The sequence below is a fragment of the Dama dama genome, chromosome 5 (assembly GCF_033118175.1).
Source record: "Dama dama isolate Ldn47 chromosome 5, ASM3311817v1, whole genome shotgun sequence".
Taxonomy (NCBI): domain Eukaryota; kingdom Metazoa; phylum Chordata; class Mammalia; order Artiodactyla; family Cervidae; genus Dama; species Dama dama.
The window spans coordinates 55054831-55075458 of record NC_083685.1 but is presented as its reverse complement, the minus strand read 5'-3'; the positions used below and the strand labels follow the sequence as shown (position 1 = coordinate 55075458).

The window sequence follows — 20628 nt, the reverse complement described above, 5'->3', positions numbered from 1 at the left end:
GTGTGTTAGTTGCTCAGTCGTGTCTGACTCTTTGCAACTCCATGGACTGTAGCCTGCCAGGCTCCTCTGTCCATTTAATTCTCCAGGCAGGAATACTGGAGTGGGTAGCCATTTCCTTCTCCAGGATGGAACCCATGTCTCCTGCATTGCAAACATGTTCTTTACCACTAGCAGTACCTAGGCTACACTCCATCAACATAATAGAAATTTGCTATTCTAGTTTTTTTTTTTTTTTTTTGAGATGGATGGGAAATAACAATTCATCTGACACATTACATCAAAGCACTGTTTGTAAACCTAAATGAAAGCCGCAGGTATATAGTGTCATCAAGCCTCCAAATACTCTCCTTCTGGACTTCAGCCTGAACAGGCCAAGAAGCATCTTTCACCAGAGATTCACTTAGAAACAAAGAACAGTCCATGGTACGATGTCGCCACACCCGTGTCATCCTGGGGTACATCCTGAACCACAAGAGCCTCTTGTCAAGTATTCTGGCCCATTATGTCATTCCCATTTTGCCATGAGCTTCGTTGGCTATGACTCAATCTTCCTTGGATCCTCCCACTTTTGAAAATTACATAAAGTCTTTGGAGTCTTTTTTTTTTTCCTATGAAAAATAGTCCCACCTGCCTTCTACCTCTTGAGAAAATATTTTGTCTCTTTGATGTAATGGGGACCTGCTTTTCTGCAGTTTTCTGCTACCTTGCTGTCTACTGTAATGAAGACACATATACAGAGCCTGGAGGCAGGGTTACTGTTTTCCAGGTGTCATGAGAGCCCTCCCAAGCTGTTATGCCTGGCTATGCCACACCTCCACCCCTGTTGATCCTGCTCATTGGCCAAACTCCGGTTCTGTTTACACTTTTCTACCAGACACAAGGTCTTCTCTTGGCCAACATATTCTTTTGGGCCATTGCAATGTCCATGGGAATAGCCCCAGCTAGCATCCTTCCTGGCACCATTTGTCTTATGGAGTCTAGTGACCATGAATACCACTCTTTTTTATCTACCCATTAATCCCATAAACGTTCCCTGGACTTATCACTTAGGACTAAATTCTTCTTTCAGCTTCCAATATGTCACATCTATCCCCTTAATGACTTCCCACTCAAGCCTAGAAATTTTCAGCCACATTAGTATTACATCCTTGGCTTCACCCTTCTCTCGCTGCATCTGTAGACAGAACCCCAACACTGTGTCAACTGAACTGTCCTTCTTCACCAGGCTGATGAGCCCTGCTGGAGAAAGTCACACATCTGATTAGACGGAAGTCTCCATAAACCTGTGTCTCCAGGCTCAGACAGATCCATACAATTGTCCCACCTACATGTTCCTCACCCAGTGCTCAGAAAGACCAGCACAGGATTCCATCCCTCTTCTCAAAGCTCTGTGTTCCTCCTATTTCGTCTCAACACATTAACATAATTTAGTTAAATTCATGAGTATTTATGACATACCAAAGTCACAAAGAAGAATATAGTAGATGTTTTATACCTGTTACCCAGTTTTGTTTTTTACATAAGAGTTCTTTTTTTTTAAATTTTCTTGGCTGTGCCACATACCATGTGGATTTTTAGTTCCTTGACCAGGGATCGAACCTGTGCCCCCTACGTTATAAGCATGATCTTAACCACCGGACCACCAGGCAAGTCCTTACCCAGTTTAGTAAATCAAACTTTCTCAGTAGAGTTGAAGACACCTCCGATCCCCCTCCTGATCACATCTCACACACCCTTCCTCCCAAATATCATCACAATTCTGTTTTTAATGTTTGTTGTGCATTTCTCTGTGATTGTACTTATGATGTATGTGGACCCCTGTGCAATACAGAACTGGAATATTATTTTATATGTTTTAAAATTTTCTATGAGTGCCCTTGTCTTTCTCCCTCTCTCTCTGTCGTATGGCCCTCTTCACTCTTTCTCTTTTCTCTATGCTTTGTGAAGTTAATCAGTGTTGATACTTGAAATGAAAATTCATCCTATATAGGATGAATAGACCACATTATATTTTTCTAGTTTCTTATTGATGGGCTCATTTCAATATTTATTTTTAGAAGTTGACTCATTGTAAACATCCTTTCAACTGTCTTCTGGTATGCATTTGTTTAAATTTTTCTCAAATGTATGCTTAGAAGTAGAATTGCTTTTCAACTTTACTAGTATTACCAAATTATTTTCCATTATGATTAGAACATCTTAAGTGCCTGAAAGTTTCTGTTACTCCAAATCCTTCATTAATATTTGAGGTATTGAGACTTCAAAATTTTCACTTATTGATGGTTATGTAATTTTAGTCTGCCTTTCCATGATAACTAGTGAAGTTCAAAATCTCTTAATATGTTTCTTGACAATTTGTGTTTAATATTTTTGAGTTATTTATTTACATGTTTTGCTAGTTTTTTCTGTTGGGTTTGTTTTTCTAACATTCTTAAACTCTTCTGGAAACTAAATCTTTATTGGGTATCTTAATTGCACACATTATTTCCTTTTTCTACTTGTTTTAGGTTTTATTTGTTCCTTTTCTAGTTGTAAGGGAAAACTTAAATCACTGATTTGATATATTTTTTATAAGCATTTAATACTCTAAATTTCCTTTCAAACATATTCTGATATGTACTGTAGTAATTTCATTCTGATTCTAATGAGTATGAGTATGTTTTATATACACACACTTGTTTTTATTGCAATTATCTTCAATTTGTTAAGGTTTGTTTTATGATCTAGGATATAATCTTAATGAATATTCCAAATATACTTTGAAATAAATATGTGTATTCTGTTGCTGTTGAATTGTACTATAAATGTCATTGTACTATAAATGTCAATTAGGTCAAGTTGTTGGCAGTGTTATTAAGTCTACTAAAAGTGTCAGACTTTATTTTTTTGGGCTCCAAAATCACTGTGGATGGTGACTGCAGCCATGAAATTAAAAGACGCTTACTCCTTAGAAGGAAAGTTATGACCAACCTAGACAGCATATTAGAAAGCAGAGACATTACTTTGCCAACAAAGGTCCGTCTAGTCAAGGCTATGGTTTTTCCAGTGGTCATGTATGGATGCGAGAGTTGGACTGTGAAGAAAGCTGAGTGCCGAAAAATTGATGCTTTTGAACTGTGGTGTTGGAGAAGACTCTTGAGAGTCCCTTGGACTGCAAGGAGATCCACCCAGTCCATCCTAAAGGAGATCAGTCCTGGGTGTTGATTGGAAGGACTGATGCTGAAGCTGAAACTCCAATACCTTGGCCACCTCATATGAAGAGTTGACCCATTGGAAAAGACCCTGATGCTGGGAGGGATTGGGGGCAGGAGGAGAAGGGGACGACAGAGGATGAGATGGCTAGATGGCATCACCGACTCGATGGGCATGAGTTTGAGTAAACTCCGGGAGTTTGTGATGGACAGGGAGGCCTGGAGTGCTGCGATTCATGGGGTCGCAGAGAGTCGGACACGACTGAGCAACTGAACTGAACTGAACTGAACTGATATCCTCACTGACTTATGTTTACTTGTTCTATCCATTACTGAGAGAGGGATGTTGCTATCTCCAAGCATATCATTGTAGATTTGTCTGTTTCTCCTTTTAATTAAGTTTTTGCTTCATGTATTATGAAGCTTTGCTGTTAGGCACATGTGTGTAATGTCCCTTTTGATATTCCTTGATGTGAAATCTATTTCAATTACATTAATATAGTCACTCCAGTTTTCTTTTGATAAATGTTTGCATGGTTTTCATTTTTTGATCCTTTTACTTTAACCTATAGCTATGTACTTTGACCACCTCATGTGAAGAGTTGACTCATTGGAAAAGACCTTGATGCTGGGAGCGATTGGGGGGCAGGAGGGGAAGGGAACGACAGAGGATGAGATGGCTGGATGGCATCACCGACTCGATGGGCATGAGTTTGAGTAAACTCCGGGAGCTGGTGATGGACAGGGAGGCCTGGCATGCTGCGATTCATGGGGTCGCAGAGTCAGACACGACTGAGCGACTGAACTGAACTGATGTATGTCATTCTATTTAAATATAACTATGAAGCATATATTTCATATTTCAGTTCAGTTCAGTCACTCAGTTGTGTCTGACTCTTTGTGACCCCATGGACTGCAGCACACTAGGCCTCCCTGTCCATCACCAACTCCCAGATCTTACTCAAACTCATGTTCATTGAGTTGGTGATGTCATCCAACCATCTCATCCTCTGCCGTCCCCTTCTCCTCCCACCCTCAATCTTTCCCAGCATCAGGGTCTTTTCAAATGAGTCAGCTCTTAGCATCAGGTGGCCAAAGTATTGGAGTTTTAGCTTCAGCATCAGTCCTTCTAATGAATATTCAGGACTATGAATATTGGATGAATCAATCAGCCAATGAATGATTTCCTTTAGGATGGACTGGTTGGATCTCCTTGCAGTCCAAGGAACTCGCAAGAGTCTTCTCCAACACCACAGCTCAAAAGCATCAGTCCAGCACTCAGCTTTCTTTATAGTCCAACACATCCATACTTGAATACTGGAAAAATATATAAATTTAATATATATATGAAGCATAAATATAACTATGAAGGGCTTCCGGGTAGCTCAGCTGGTAAAGAATCTGCCTGCAATGCAGGAGACCCAGGTTTGATTCCTGGGTTGGGAAGATCCCCTGGAGGAAAGCATGAAACCCACTCCAGGATACTCGTCTGGAGAATACCCACAGACAGAGGAGCCTGCTGTGTTACAGTCCGTGGGGTCATAGAGAGTCGGACACAACTGAGCAACTAAGCATAGAACAGCATGAAGCATATAGTCAGGACTTACTTTTTTAATCCAAGCTGATAGTCTCACTCTTTTAATTGAAGTATCTGTGTGTGTGTGTATTGTTTGCATTTAATGTAATTATTGATGTGGTTGGATTAAGAGCAAACAGTCTACTTTTATATATTCTAGTGATATAATTTGTATACTATCATTTTAGCATGAAAACGAAAGTGAAAGTCACTCAGTCATGTCCACCTCTTTGCTACCCCATGGACTGTAGCCCACCAGGCTCCTCTGTCCACGGGGATTCTCCTGGCAAGAATACTGGAGTGGGTAGCCATCTCTTTCTCCAGGGGATCTTCCCAACCCAGGGATCAAACGCTGGTCTCCTCCATTGCAGGTGGATTCTTTACCATCTGAGTGACCAGAGAAGTCTATCATTTTAGTGTAAAAGCAATAATAACTCCCTGTTCTTCACTCTCATCATCTTACTACGAATGTTATTTTTTACATATGCTAGAAGCATACAATACGTTGCTACTAATTGTGCTTTAGACCAGTGTTTGGTAGATGCTAGTCTGCAGGTCAAACAAACTCTGAATACCAATTTGTTTTGCAAATAAAATATTAGTGTCACCTGGCCAGGCCTACCTGTTTATGTATTTTCAGTATTTGCTTTCACACTGTAGCATTAGAGTTGAGTGACTCTGACAGACTCCATGACTCCAAAAGCCTAAAATATTTACTGTTTGTCCTTAACAGGAAAATTATGCCCACCTCTGCTTTGGGAAATTATCTTTTATAGTTACTCAAAGTAAAAAGAGATGAAATTAACATTTATTTTCCTTTACACCATTTATAGTGCTCTTCATTTCTTGTGTAGATCCAGATATTTCTCTGTTATGTCACGCTTGAATAACTTCCTTTAGTATTTCTTGCTGTGCAGGTCTGCTTGTAATGAATTTGTCACTTTTTATTTGTCTGGGTAAAAGTCTTTATCTTTCTCAATTTTTACAGGTTATTTTTACATTGTATAGAATTTTGGTCTGATCATTTTTCTTCTTTCAGAACTTTAAATATGCCACTTACATAGTTCCTAACAAGTCCAAAATGTTGTCTTATTTCTGTCATTCTATACGTACTTTGCATTTTTTGCTCTGGTTACCTTAAAATTTTTTTCCTTAACTTTGTTTTTTAGTAGTTTGAATATGATATATGTACAAGTTTTTTTTTTTTTTTTTTAATTTGCTTGTTTGATTATTGGGTGTGTGTGTGTGTGTGTGAAATTTTCTTGGTGAAAAATCACCAAGTATCTGCCTGCTCGTTTCTGCGCATCCTAGATCAGGGTTCTGATGTCTTGAAATATTTTTGTCTTTTACATTCCTAGCATTTCCATTTGATTCTTTCCAATGCTGCTGCTAAGTCACTTCAGTCGTGTCCGACTCTGTGTGATCCCATAGACGGCAGCCCACCAGGCTCCCTTGTCCCTGGGATTACCAGGCAAGAACACTGGAGTGGGGTGCCGTTGCCTTCTCCGATTCTTTCCAATAGTTTCTGCTAAAAATATCCATCTGGTCATGCAGGTTGTCTGCCTTTTCCATTGCAATTTTTAGTGTATTCTCTTTCTGATAATTCCAACTTCTGCATCACATGAGTCCGGTTTTCTTGATCGCTTATTTGCTTTTCTCCTGACTGTTTTTACTGTTGCTGTCTTGAGTTCTTGGGCCTTATGGATAGGGCTTTCTCAGCGATTCTGTCCTTCTCTTAGAAATAGGGGATCTGTAATGAAACACTCTCAGGAAACTTTCCTCCCCCATCTCTTGCTTCCGTCCACTAATCACAGTGAGTTTTCACCTGTGCCCTGATGGCAAGAGCGTTGGCCATTTTTGTTCTGGAGAGAGGCGGGTCCAAGTGATGTGCTGTTTTTTTCTGCTCCCACAGTCCTGCATTACCAAGGATGCTTTCTTCATATCCTGTTCTGCTCTCAGTCTTTCTTATGAGCGTCTGGTGAGGTTCATGAAGAAAAAAGTCTGTTGGTGGATACAAATTACCTTTGAGTTTGTGGCTCTCAGTAGCTGTATATGCTCATGGTAACCTACCCTGACCTTTAGTAAGTCATTAAATATTTTGATTGAATTTCCATTTCAAACTTGTTTGGAGCCTGACATCCCTTCCTCGGTGAAAGACAACTCTGCTCTCTGGAGGTATTTATCTTTGCTAAGAGCTCAGGCTGGTTGGTTGCTCTGAGACCTCAGCTCTCTGCTTAGTTAAGGAAAAGTTAGGATTTTATATACTATTCAGCTTCTTCTTGAGTTTCTGGTAGGAGTAATAGTCTTTCCATCCTTGTGTAAATAGAAATGGAAAACTTCTGTGTTCCAAACTTATTTTCCCTGTATATAAATTATCTCACACTTTATATGGTATCTGTTGCTTACAGAATATATTTATTTTAATGTAGTCAAGTTTATTAACATTTTTCTTTATGAACTGTGCTTTTGAAGTCAGGTTGACACATCTTTACTTACCCAGAGTGCACAAATATGTCCTTTTCTTGAAAGAAAAACAAAAACAAAAAGCGTCATGGGGCGAATATCCTTAAGTTTCTCTCCCTTACGTGTCAGATCGTATCTAATTTTCTATTTACCCCTCCTTTCATGATAGCAGATACTAGCATCCAGATTTTCCTTGTCCCATCAATCATCTCCTTTCTTCTTAATATTTAATTCCTCTTTATTCTTGTGGTTATGTCCTTTTCAGTATTATATGCACATGTGTCCCCATGCTTAAAAAAAGGTGAAGTCATCTCTTAATCCAGTGGCATTGTTTACCTGAGAAACAATGATGTTGTTACCCTTAGTCACTCCTCTCCGCTCTTCCTATCGTTGCTGGTCCCTTTCCCAGGTGACAGCTCTTCTTGCTCTGAAATAGTTCTGTGCTTTAAGGTTGAGTCCTCAGTCATCCTTCTCTCTGCATGCACTTGCTTTCTGTGACTGCATGCATCCCTTTGACTTCAACCATTAGACAACAATAACTGACCAAAACTATAGTTTAACAGCCTTAATATCTCTCCCATGATCTAGACCCATGTGTTCAATTGCTTTCTGAATATCTTAAGACATCTCAGAAGCAACACGTTTAAAATTAAACTCATCATCTTTGACTGCAATTCTTTCTTCAAGTTCCCCACGTATGAACGAGTTCCTTTCCAAGAGCATGTTTGTAAGTCCAACAAATTAGCTTAGGTCCCCATCTAACACAATAGGCTATATAGTACTATACTGTAATAGGTTTATAATACTTTTCATGCATAATACATAGAAAGCAAACACACACACAAAAGAACACATTTTAAATCTTACAGTGCGGTGCCTTGAAAAGTACAGTAGTGTAGCACAACAGCTGACATGGAGTGAACAGGCAAGAAGAGTTACTGAGTGGAGGAGGGAGGGGAGGTGGGAGATGGTTGACCTGAAGGGTCATCAGTAACAGGAAATAGAGGGCAAGCTGCAATTTCATTCACATCTGATGTGGAAGGAATGCATGTGTACATCTTTGAGAGTTTGCAACTTGAAGGTTCACGTAGTGGGGACTTACTGTTTCCTACAGATAGCTTAATAGTCCAAACTATACTGGGTCCCATGTGAAATTTCTGTCTTCCTTTACCTCAACTCTGATATCACATCTAATTCCATCACCAAGTCTAGGTAATTCTATTTAGTAATTGATTTGAATCCAGATTCCAGCTGGTTTGGATCCAATTTTCTTCTCTAGTTATCTGCTTCTATGTTGGCATGGATTCTTTTTGTTTTTTTATTTTTCTAGACTATTAGAATTGCCTCCAAACAGGTTGATTTCCTTACTGAGTTGTCACATTCTGGTATATTTTCCTCTTTGACTTTCAATAAACTTTCTAAAGGGGCTTCCCTTGTGGCTTAGTGGTAAAGAATCCACCTACCAATGCAGGAGGTGCAGGTTTGATCCTTGGGTTGGGAAGATGCCCTAAAGAAGGAAATGGCAACTCACTCCACTATTCTTGCCTGAGAAATCCCACGGACAGAGGGGCCTGGTGGGCTACAGTACATAAGGTTGCAAAAGAGTGGGACAGGACTTAGCCACTAAACAAGAGTAAACTTTCTAAAATTCAAATGTAACCATGTTATTCTTCTGCTAAAGGTATACTTAATGTAGTTTCTTTCTGCTTTAAGAATTGTTTAGTCTCTCGCTGTTTTAAACTTTTGTGTGGTATGTAAAAACCTCAGTCTATTTTTATGCATCATCTCCAAACCAAAAAGTTTCCAAACAGACACAGAAAAGGAACTATTGCACCTAACCATAACCCTAAGTAAAGGCTATATTTATCAGCTGGAAATTCTTGGTTTTTACTTTGCCGGTACTGTAGCTGATTCCTTCTGAGGTCTGTGCCTTGCTAATAACTATCAAACCTGAAATTTATCCTCAAGTGCAGCAAAGATAGAATGGAAATGAGTAGAATCATAAGAGGTTGTCAAATAATCTTTGTTTCATAGGACTGGCTCCATTCTCTCTAAAATTGAGTTCATTTTTCAGTTTTGAATGGGCATGCTTAAAATGGGACTATGTTAGTGGGTCGTTGTGGGCATCTTAGTTTAGTCCTCTCTACTCAACCTCAAATTACACAAGTGCACACAACCCACACATAGAGTTGACACTTGTTAATTATTTACCATTGGTGTCCCGGGTTATTATTTTGCTAGGATTCATCCATATTGCCTTATTTAGATCTCCTTTACAATTTTCAAAATGACTGATCAGGATTAGGGATTGAGTCTTTGATCAAAGTGTGTAGTAAAGTTAACAAAATCCGTGTATCTGAGTCCCACATACATGGTGCTCTTCCACAGATATTAATGCTAATGCAGTCCACTAATGCTAATACATTTGTCATAGGTTCTTGAAAGAATGTGATACAATAAATATGCACCTTTCCTTATTAAAAAGATATCTAAATTTAAATAATCCAACAAGAAAATATTATCTTAATTTAAAATATAATTTTCTACCCCTATATTACCCTTCCCCCCTTTCCCTCTCACACTGGAAACTACTATTTTCTGTATCTGTGAGTTTGCTTTTTTTTTTTTTTATAATATTCAGTAGTTGGTTGTATTTTTTAGACTTCAGTTCAGTTTAGTTCAGTCGCTCAGTCGTGTCCGACTCTTTGCAACAGTGAATCGCAGCACGCCAGGTCTCCCTGTCCATCACCAACTCCCGGAGTTTACTCAAACTCATGTCCATCGAGTCAGTGATGCCATCCAGCCATCTCATCCTCTGTCATCCCCTTCTCCTCCTGCCCCCAATCCCTCCCAGCATCAGGGTCTTTTCCAATGAGTTAACTCTTCGCATGAGGTGGCCAAAGAACTGGAGTTTCAGCTTCAGCATCAGTCCTTCCAGTGAACACCCAGGACTGATCTCCTTTAGGATGGACTGGTTGGATCTCCTTGCAGTCCAAGGGACTCTCAAGAGTCTTTTCCAGCACCACAGTTTTTAGACTTAACATTTAAGTAATGTCATACAGTATTTGTTTTCTTCTCTCTGACATTTCACTTTGCATAGTACCCTCCAAGTTCATCCATGTTGTTTCAAATGGCAAAATTATATATATATATATGTATGTATGTATTTCCACAGTGGCTACACCAGTTTACATTCCTACAAACAGTGTATGAGGGTTCCCTTTTCTCCACATCCTCTCTAACATTTGTTTGTGTTCTTTTTGATGATACCATTGTGACTGGTATGAAGTGGTAGGTCATTGTGGGTTTTTTTTTTTTTTTTTTTTCTCATTGTGGTTTTGACTTGCATTTCCTTACTGATCAGTGATGCTTGGCATAGTTTCATGTGCCTATTGGCACATCTGCATCTCCTCTTTGGAAAAAGTGTTTATTCAGATCTCTGTCCATTTTTTAATTGGATTGTTTGTTTTTGATGTTAAGTTGTACGAGCTGTTTATATATTTTGGCTATTAACCCCTTATCAGTCATATCATTTGCAAATGTTTTCTCCCATTCAATAGGCTGTCTTTTCATCCTGTTGATGGTTTCCTTTAAGTTCAATTAGGTTCCATTTATTTTTGCTTTTGTTTCCAATATAGGGGCAGGGAATTAAGAGATACAAACTATTATGTATAAAATAAACTACAAGGATATATAGTACCTCACAGGGAATATAATAGCCAATATTTTATAGTAACTATAGATGCAGTATAACCTTAAACATTGTGAATCACTATGTCGTATGCCTGTAATTTATGTAATATTGTACACCAACTATAACTCAATAAAAAATAAAAAAATATAATTATCAAATTAATGGATTTGGTCTTATTGATAGTACTATAGCCTTTTACCCCAGCAAGTATTCCTAGTTATATTCTTAGAAGCCAACATGTATTTATCTGCAACCTTATTGTAATATGTCCTAAAGATTCAAGATGCTCTCTGGATTTAATTTTGCCAGATGACATTTAAACACTAGAGCTGAATTATAAATGAAGTTGCTTTGTTAAAAACAACAAAGAGTGAGTTTGTGAACTTGTGAAGTTGGAAACCAAATCAGTATTCCAAACCGAACTCTATTGCTGCTATCTCATTAAATAGCATTGGGTAGACCTTTAAAGATTTTTATACATTTTAATTCAGGTGGTAACTTGAATTAAAACAACATTGATTTTTTTCCTATATCATTCTTGGTCATGTATAACATACTAAAAATAAAAATGAATTTAATACTATTTGAGTCTGTCTGTGTCACAGGGTGTTAAATTTTTGGAGGCTTTCTTTCCCCATGCTAATTTTCATCATTTTGCTGTTCCTTTCGTTTGCCTTGGAACTTTAGCTTTTTAGAATTATTACTCATTCTTTTCACCATATATCCCAATCATTAAACATTTAAACTTTGATCAGGCAGAGAAGCAAGAGACTATGTATAATGATGAAGTTGGAACTTCCCTGAACAACCTGTTAGCTCATCTTGGAAGAAGAGTGTTGTGCCAAATGATCTTTATGTGCTCATGAATAGTGTTGTAACAAAAGTTGGTAGAGAGATAAGCATAAAGGGCAGTTCTAATGGAAGGAATGATAGTAAGATATACCTTGGCTGAACATGCTAATGCTTTGTCAAGATGCTATCTGCTCTTGCTGCTAAATTAGGTACATATTAAGTTAGCAGCTCCTATAGCTATGTGCTATTTTACAAAATGAATTAGAAGAGAAAGAATATACCTCTCAGGATTTAGAAGTATCTCATATGACAGTAAAATGATTACATAGAGAATACCCATTTAACCCAGAGTTTATGATACATTAACTGTGTGGATAGATTCTGCAAATAAAAGTGGGAGAGGTGGGAAGGAAATTCATATGAAGGTAGCTGTAGGCTCTACCTACTTTGAGTTTTTAGCTTTATACTGAACTCTCTATATACAGTGTAAACTATAAAGCTATACTTTATCCTGAAGTAACTGAGACTTTTGCTGTTGCTGTTTCCTAAATGCAGAATTTCAAAGTGGGAATATCAGGACTTTAGCTGAAAATACGCCTATATTAAACCAGGAATCTTTGGCCGTGGCATTTGGGCACAAACATTGGGAAGATTTAAGGAACTGTGAAGATTGATCATGGAAATCAAAGAGGAAGGAGCATCAGAAGAAGGCCAGAACTTTCTGCCTACACCCCATGCAAATGACACCGGGGACTTTCAGTTCACAAGTGAGTATAAATGCACCCCCAAATTACATAACTTTGTTCCTTTGCACTATTATTTCAGTGTTCTATGTCTATGATATGTCTCTCCTCTTTTATCCTGGGTGAGGTAGATGATAGTCTATGAAATGGTTCAATATCAAATAGAACCATTTTCTTGAATGTGTAGTAAGACAGTATGTAGTTTCTTTTTTTGTTAAGGATGTTGATCTTTATTTGAAGATCACTTGGAAAACTAAGGCAGTACTTGAATTTTGAAAAAATCACTTTGGATGTTGATGGAGACCCGACTGTGGATGCACAGAGCGGATCCGAGACACCATTTAGGAGGCTGTGGTTGCACACTTTCTGTTGATCATATTTCTACTCTCATGTGGTATTGTGTTTTGAAACCTAGAAATTTTCTCTTTAAAACCAAAGACATTTCAGTTGAAAACATTAGGGCACAATGATTACACTAGCTGCTTCGCAGTTGCTACCATACCTAAGTCACATCAACAGAGCAAGCAAGCTTGGCTATTTGGCCAGGATTAGCATTTGAACATGAACATTGATTTTTGTGCTACTCAAGTAATTAAAATCATTGGAAGAAGTATATGTTTTCTTTCATGCTTAACATTCTAGAGTTAGGGTTAGATTGTTTAGCATAAATTGTGTTTTGTTTTATTCAAAAGATTCTTGTCCAGTTATTTAGCCCTGGCAAACATATGCCTAACCTCTCATTTCATTTACGTTATAAAAATAATCTTGAGAAAATGATAGTGGTTGGATGAGTTTATTTGAGTAATTTGATTGTCAGAGCTTACAGCAGAATTGTTAATAGCCTTTAAAATAATTACAGTATTTGAAATTAATAAAGACCTACATAATAATTGTCAATCTAACCCTTCTTAGAAAGTCTAAATTTGTTAAATGTCAGTAGGAAATAAAAGTAAACATAAATGCAAAAAATATGAACTCTGTACATAAAAAACAGATGGTTTTTATACAAAGAGATGGTTCTAGCAGTTGTTGACTGAAAAATAATGCACAACATAAGTTATGAGTTATGTTTTATTGGGGCAAAATGAAAACCATAGCCTGGGAGACAGCATTTCAGCTAGCTCTTAGAAACTGCTCCAAATAAGTAGGGGAAAGGTCAGTGTACATGTGATTTTGGTGAAAGAGGAGTCCATGCAATCAAGCACATATTTCTGCAGAAGGTTTCTGCTTTTCTCATGAAGGTCACTGCTAGTCATGAGGAGCAGATGTCACCATGAAGGATTTTAGTGCTTTCCTATATATGAGGATATGCAAGAATTGGGCTTGTAAAATTGTCTCCAGAAAATATCTATCTGAAAACCTGTTCTGCCTTTTTTTCCCCCCAAATCACAGATGCCTCATTTATGATCTCCACCCTAAATTCCTTTCAGGGGATGCTGAAGGTCAGCAGCTGCAGCAGCTCATGATTTAATCCTTGCAGAGGTGGATAGCAAGTGCCAATGTGTAGTGGACACAGTATATTCATGACTAAATGCTAATAAATTTAAGTTTTATCTGATGAGTGCACCAGTAAAGATAAACAAGAAGATTTTTATATAATACTCTTTTTATTTCTTGGTCACCCATGAGTGGTGACAAATGACATCCCAATCCTCAGTCACTCTTTGTTTTTGTTGTTGTTGTACTTACTTTTTGTAGTTTTATTTATTTGTTTTTATATTTTTTATGATATCTATTTCTTTTTCTCTTTTTTTATTGAAGTATAGTTGACTTACAAGATTATATTAGGTGAAAGTGTACAACATAGTGATTCATTATTTTTATAGATTATATTTCATTTAATGATACTGAAGAAAAAAATGGCTATATCCCATCAGCCCTTCTTGTTTAGGAAGCTCTGAAAAAGACTGTAGTCTTAACAAATCCATCTACCATTTTATTACTTGCCACAGCCTTACCTTTCTATCTTCTAGCCATTAGATGTTCCCTTTTCCTTACCTTTGTTCTCGAACTTAACTTTCCCTCCCACTTCATCTTAAATCATTTACCCATGTTAATAGATTTTTTTTAACTGCCAAAAAAAGGAAAGAACATTTAACAGAATATTGATTTGAGCTATCAATAAATTGGCAGAATAACCGCCATCATCGTGTCCTGAGTAACCTAACCAGAAATAGCTCTTTAATTATTTACCATTAACACAAGGTTGAAGTGGTGTGAAAGAGAAATCTGTGTCAGAGAAGACTTGGATGAGGTCATCCTTTGTGAAGTTTCCATCTCTGTCAACATATATACAAAAGAAACAGAAACAGTTGAAAAATATGTTTTGCATTTTTCATGCCTTACAGAAATAATATTTCTGTTTTATGACCATGGAACTAAATACAGCAATCAAATCTTTAGCCATATCTAGTTTTTCTATAAATATTACATCCTGCCCTGAGAATTGACTTGTTATATATGTCTGGATGATTAACTGAGTTTATTTGTTCTGCCAAATAGTGTATTTATACATTGTGGGCAGGGAGAAAGTTATTTATGTTCACATAATTTTGATGAGTTAAATATCTTCAATCTGAATTTGTGCCTATTATTCATAGGTATTCAGAAGACTCCAAATGAACCACAGTTGGAATTCATCCTTGGTAAGAAATTCTTATTTATTTATAGCTATAAATGTAATAAGCCTTTTGTACATATAGTTTACAACTTTAGGTATGTTACTGATATCATTGTTATTTATAATATAGTTTCTAACATTTCATGAATATTGTTCTGTTAAAAAAAATCATTCTATAAGGTAAGTGTTATTTTCCCCAGTTTGTAAGTGAAGAATTTGAGCTATGGAGAAGGTCAGTTTATGACCCAAGGATTGAGGACTTCAGTGGTGATGGGTTTGTATCTGTCAATCAGATCTGCTGACCACAAGTCCTTTGCCCAACACTTATTCTAATACAGTGACTGAAGTTTGTTGCAAATCATTTCTCAAAATCCACGTGTCTAATTACTCACTCCTGGGGCTGTTGACTGGGCTCATGTAGAGTTTTCCTTTGTCCTTCTTTATGCCGTTTACAGGGTCTGTGCTCCCCTTTTGGTCTCACTCACTCAAAAATATTCCCTTGCTCTTCCATCTTGATATTGTGGCAAGATCCCTGATTTTGAGAATTTAATTTTAATTCAAAGCTTTAACTTGCTTAAGCAACTCCAAGCATCTGTCACATCTGGAAATTTGTAAATTTGTCAAAGGAGGAATTAAAAATGTGCACCCCTACAACACTGTAAATCAACTACACTTCAATAAAAACAATTTTTGCTTATGTAGCAGTGGTTTTAAAAAAAAATACATACCCTGAGGCTGGCCCACTACTTAGCTAGTGAGTAGGAACTTGAATTGGGTATGACTGCAAAGTGCTATTAGGGAATTAGTTGCAAAATGGCATTTAAAGGGGGTAAAAATATGGTTCCTATGAACTATTTAGAAAGCCTTTTCTTCTTTCATTGTTCTGAAGTACTTTGAAAGGTCCCTAATATTTTTACATTTATTTGTATGAAATTTCACAAGATATATTTTAATATCCAAATCATTGATACATACATATTTTATGAAGTTATGGGCAAGCTGAAACACATATCTCCACTGTCTGTAGTAGTTTGTAGTGATTTGAAGTTCCAATTATTTTAGGAATATGTATTTTATTATATAATGAAATGTTTCAAATTTATATTCTTCACTCAAAATATTACATTTTGAAGCATAACTTACTGAGAAAACAATCATAATTTTTTTGGTTTTGTTTTTCTTTCTCTTTCTAATAGATTTTATTTTTTGAACAGTTTGCATCAAATTTGAACAGAAGATATAGAGGTTTCCTAGGTACTCCCCTGCCCCTATACATGTATAGCATCCCCCATTATCAACATCCCCCTGCCAGAATGATACATTTGTTACAATTGATGAACTTACAGTGATGGATTATTGTCATCCTAAGTCAATAATTTGGGGCTTCCTTGGTGACTCAGTGGTAAAGAACCCGCCTGCCAATGCAAGAGACACAGGAGACCTGGCTTCAGTCCCTGGGTCAGGCAGATTCCCTGGAGAAGGAAATGGTAACCCACCCTAGTATTCTTGCCTGGAGAATCCCATGGACTCAGGAGCCTCGTGGGTTACAGTCCATGGGGTCACAAAGAGTCATACATGACTGAGCGACTAAGCAACAAGTCCATAATTTACATTAGGGTTCATCCTTGCAGTTATATATTATCTATGGGTTTGGACAATGTATAGACATGTGTTCATCATTATAGAACCATACTTAGTATCTTCACTGCCCTAAAAGTTCTCTGAGCTCTGCCTATTCAGCCCTGTCTTTCCGGTAATGCCTGGCAACCACTGATAAAGATATACTTTGTTTATTTATTTATTTGTCTAAAAAATTCTCAGATGTTGTCAAATAAAGAAAAAAATCCATTTTTCAGAAAGGGAATCAAGTATCAAAAAAGACCTTGGCACCTCTTGACTCACTTACTCATCTTTTATTTTTAAGGTAATATATTTATTGCTTTTTTTAACCTTTCAGCAAGACTTCTGAAAAATGAAGATTTGTTAGACTCATTAGGAGTATTTCAAAACACAAAAAAAGCTTTCTTACTTGAAGCCTGGAAAATAGGGGAAATCTGAGTTAGGCAGAAGTAATTGGAGTAGAGGCTGTTAGTCAAGCATGGAGACAGAATGCATGGACCAAATACCCACTCTATTTCAATTAAAGTTACCTGTCTTTTTCAAAGACCTAACTATACTAATTGTTTTGAAAGTGCAGTCAAGTTTGGGAACAACGCTGTCATCACTTACATTTCTGGTTTGAATCATAGATTTAAGAGATTAGCAGCTCTGAGAATTTATTCATAATAATATTTCTCCCATTTAAAAAACCAAACTTTAATTTTCTTTTTTCATGTCTTTTAAAAAATACACTAGAATTCTTAACAACAGGTAATTTTATTTTGTCATATGGCAGGAAATCCCTGATGCACAAACAAAAGAAAGTCATCTAGAATCTTCAGGGAATTGTGTTGTTGATCCTGGAATATATATTTCCTGAACTGTTTGCTATGCTTCTCAGCACTTTAAAAGATCCTTAACTATACCATTTCTTGAAGATTTTTTTTTAAACTATTCTTTCAAAGACATATAGCCAAACCCATGTAGGTTTTAGTGTATATTTTTATCACCATTTTTTTCTTTAAGTTTTTTTTAATCTTACAAATTATTCGAGACTTCATCTATCATATAGTTAGCCTCATTTCATAATTAATAAGTGAGAGAGTAATATTTTCTTAAATATTTTTTCATTGTTTAAGAATGTGCATATTTAATTAACGAGAAAGAAGGCAAAGCATCTTACTAAAAAAAATCTAGAAAGAAAATGGAATAAAGGATGTAAGAGACCTTTTTCCAACTAATTTTCCAACTAAAATTTTTTGGGGGGTAGATTTCCTTTTATTGAAGTATAGTTAATTTACAATGTCATGTTAATTTCCACTGTATAGAAAAGTGATTCAGTTATACATACATATATGTGTATATATATATATATACATTTTATTTTATTTTATTTTTTTTTTTACTTTGATGAAGTTCAGTTTATTTTTTCTTTTGTCACTTATGCTTTTGGTGTCAGATTTAAGAAACCATTGCCTAATCCAAGATCTCAAAGATTTACTCCTATTTTTCTTTTTTTTTTTTTTTTATTATTATTATTATTTTTTTTCCAGTGGGTTTTGTCATACATTGATATGAATCAGCCATGGATTTACATGTATTCCCAATCCCGATCCCCCCTCCCACCTCCCTCTCCACCCGATTCCTCTGGGTCTTCCCAGTGCACCAGGCCGGAGCACTTGTCTCGTGCATCCCACCTGGGCTGGTGATCTGTTTCACCATAGATAGTATACATGCTGTTCTTTTGAAATATCCCACCCTCACATTCTCCCACAAAGTTCAAAAGTCTGTTCTGTATTTCTGTGTCTCTTTTTCTGTTCTGCATATAGGGTTATCGTTATCACCTTTCTAAATTCCATATACATGTGTCAGTATGCTGTAATGTTCTTTATCTTTCTGGCTTACTTCACTCTGTATAAGGGGCTCCAGCTTCATCTATCTCATTAGGACTGGTTCAAATGAATTCTTTTTAATGGCTGAGTAATATTCCATGGTGTATATGTACCACAGCTTCCTTATCCATTCATCTGCTGATGGGCATCTAGGTTGCTTCCATGTCCTGGCTATTATAAACAGTGCTGCGATGAACATTGGGGTGCACGTGTCTCTTTCAGATCTGGTTTCCTCAGTGTGTATGCCCAGAAGTGGGATTGCTGGGTCATATGGCAGTTCTATGTCCAGTTTTTTAAGAAATCTCCACACTGTTTTCCATAGCGGCTGTACTAGTTTGCATTCCCACCAACAGTGGAAGAGGGTTCCCTTTTCTCCACACCCTCTCCAGCATTTATTGCTTGTAGACTTTTGGATAGCATCCATCCTGACTGGCGTGTAATGGTACCTCATTGTGGTTTTGATTTGCATTTCTCTAATAATGAGTGATGTTGAGCATCTTTTCATGTGTTTGTTAGCCATCTGTATGTCTTCTTTGGAGAAATGTCTGTTTAGTTCTTTGGCCCATTTTTTGATTGGGTCATTTATTTTTCTGGAATTGAGCTGCAGGAGTTGCTTGTATATTTTTGAGATTAATCCTTTGTCTGTTTCTTCATTTGCTATTATTTTCTCCCAATCTGAGGGCTGTCTTTTCACCTTACTTATAGTTTCCTTTGTAGTGCAAAAGCTTTTAAGTTTCATTAGGTCCCATTTGTTTAGTTTTGCTTTTATTTCCAATATTCTGGGAGGTGGGTCATAGAGGATCTTGCTTTGATTTATGTCGGAGAGTGTTTTGCCTATGTTCTCCTCTAGGAGTTTTATAGTTTCTGGTCTTACATTTAGATCTTTAATCCATTTTGAGTTTATTTTTGTGTATGGTGTTAGAAAGTGTTCTAGTTTCATTCTTTTACAAGTGGTTGACCAGTTTTCCCAGCACCACTTGTTAAAGAGGTTGTCTTTTTTCCATTGTATATCCTTGCCTCCTTTGTCAAAGATAAGGTGTCCATAGGTTCGTGGATTTATCTCTGGGCTTTCTATTCTGTTCCATTGATCTATATTTCTGTCTTTGTGCCAGTACCATACTGTCTTGATGACTGTGGCTTTGTAGTAGAGTCTGAAGTCAGGCAGGTTGATTCCTCCAGTTCCATTCTTCTTTCTCAAGATTACTTTGGCTATTCGAGGTTTTTTGTATTTCCATACAAATTGTGAAATTCTTTGGTCTAGTTCTGTGAAAAATACCGTTGGTAGCTTGATAGGGATTGCATTGAATCTATAGACTGCTTTGGGTAGAATAGCCATTTTGACAATATTAATTCTTCCAATCCATGAACACGGTATGTTTCTCCATCTGTTTGTGTCCTCTTTGATTTCTTTCATCAGTGTTTTATAGTTTTCTATGTATAGGTCCTTTGTTTCTTTAGGTAGATATACTCCTAAGTATTTTATTCTTTTTGTTGCAATGGTGAATGGTATTGTTTCCTTAATTTCTCTGTCTGTTTTTTCATTGTTAGTATATAGGAATGCAAGGGATTTCTGTGTGTTAATTTTATATCCTGCAACTTTACTATATTCATTGATTAGCTCTAGTAATTTTCTGGTAGAATCTTTAGGGTTTTCTATGTAGAGGATCATGTCATCTGCAAACAGTGAGAGTTTTACTTCTTCTTTTCCTATCTGGATTCCTTTTACTTCTTTTTCTGCTCTGATTGCTGTGGCCAGCACTTCCAACACTATGTTGAATAGTAGTGGTGAGAGTGGGCACCCTTGTCTTGTTCCTGATTTCAGGGGAAATGCCTTCAATTTTTCACCATTGAGGGTGATGCTTGCTGTGGGTTTGTCATATATAGCTTTTATTATGTTGAGGTATGTTCCTTCTATTCCTGCTTTTTGGAGAGTTTTAATCATAAATGAGTGTTGAATTTTGTCAAAGGCTTTCTCTGCATCTATTGAGATAATCATATGGTTTTTATCTTTCAATTTGTTAATGTGGTGTATTACATTGATTGATTTGCGGATATTAA

General features: G+C 36.8%; 1 protein-coding gene across 1 annotated transcript in view; it reads left to right on the top strand.

The window, feature by feature from the left end:
• Positions 1-20628, top strand: part of INPP4B (inositol polyphosphate-4-phosphatase type II B) — an 851446-nt gene that overhangs the window by 415277 nt on the left and 415541 nt on the right. The window contains exons 4-5 of the mRNA XM_061142404.1: positions 12272-12483; positions 15060-15104. Of these exons, the coding sequence (XP_060998387.1) occupies positions 12393-12483; positions 15060-15104 (136 nt within the window). The 5' untranslated portion in view covers positions 12272-12392. The remainder of the gene's footprint in view (positions 1-12271; positions 12484-15059; positions 15105-20628) is intronic.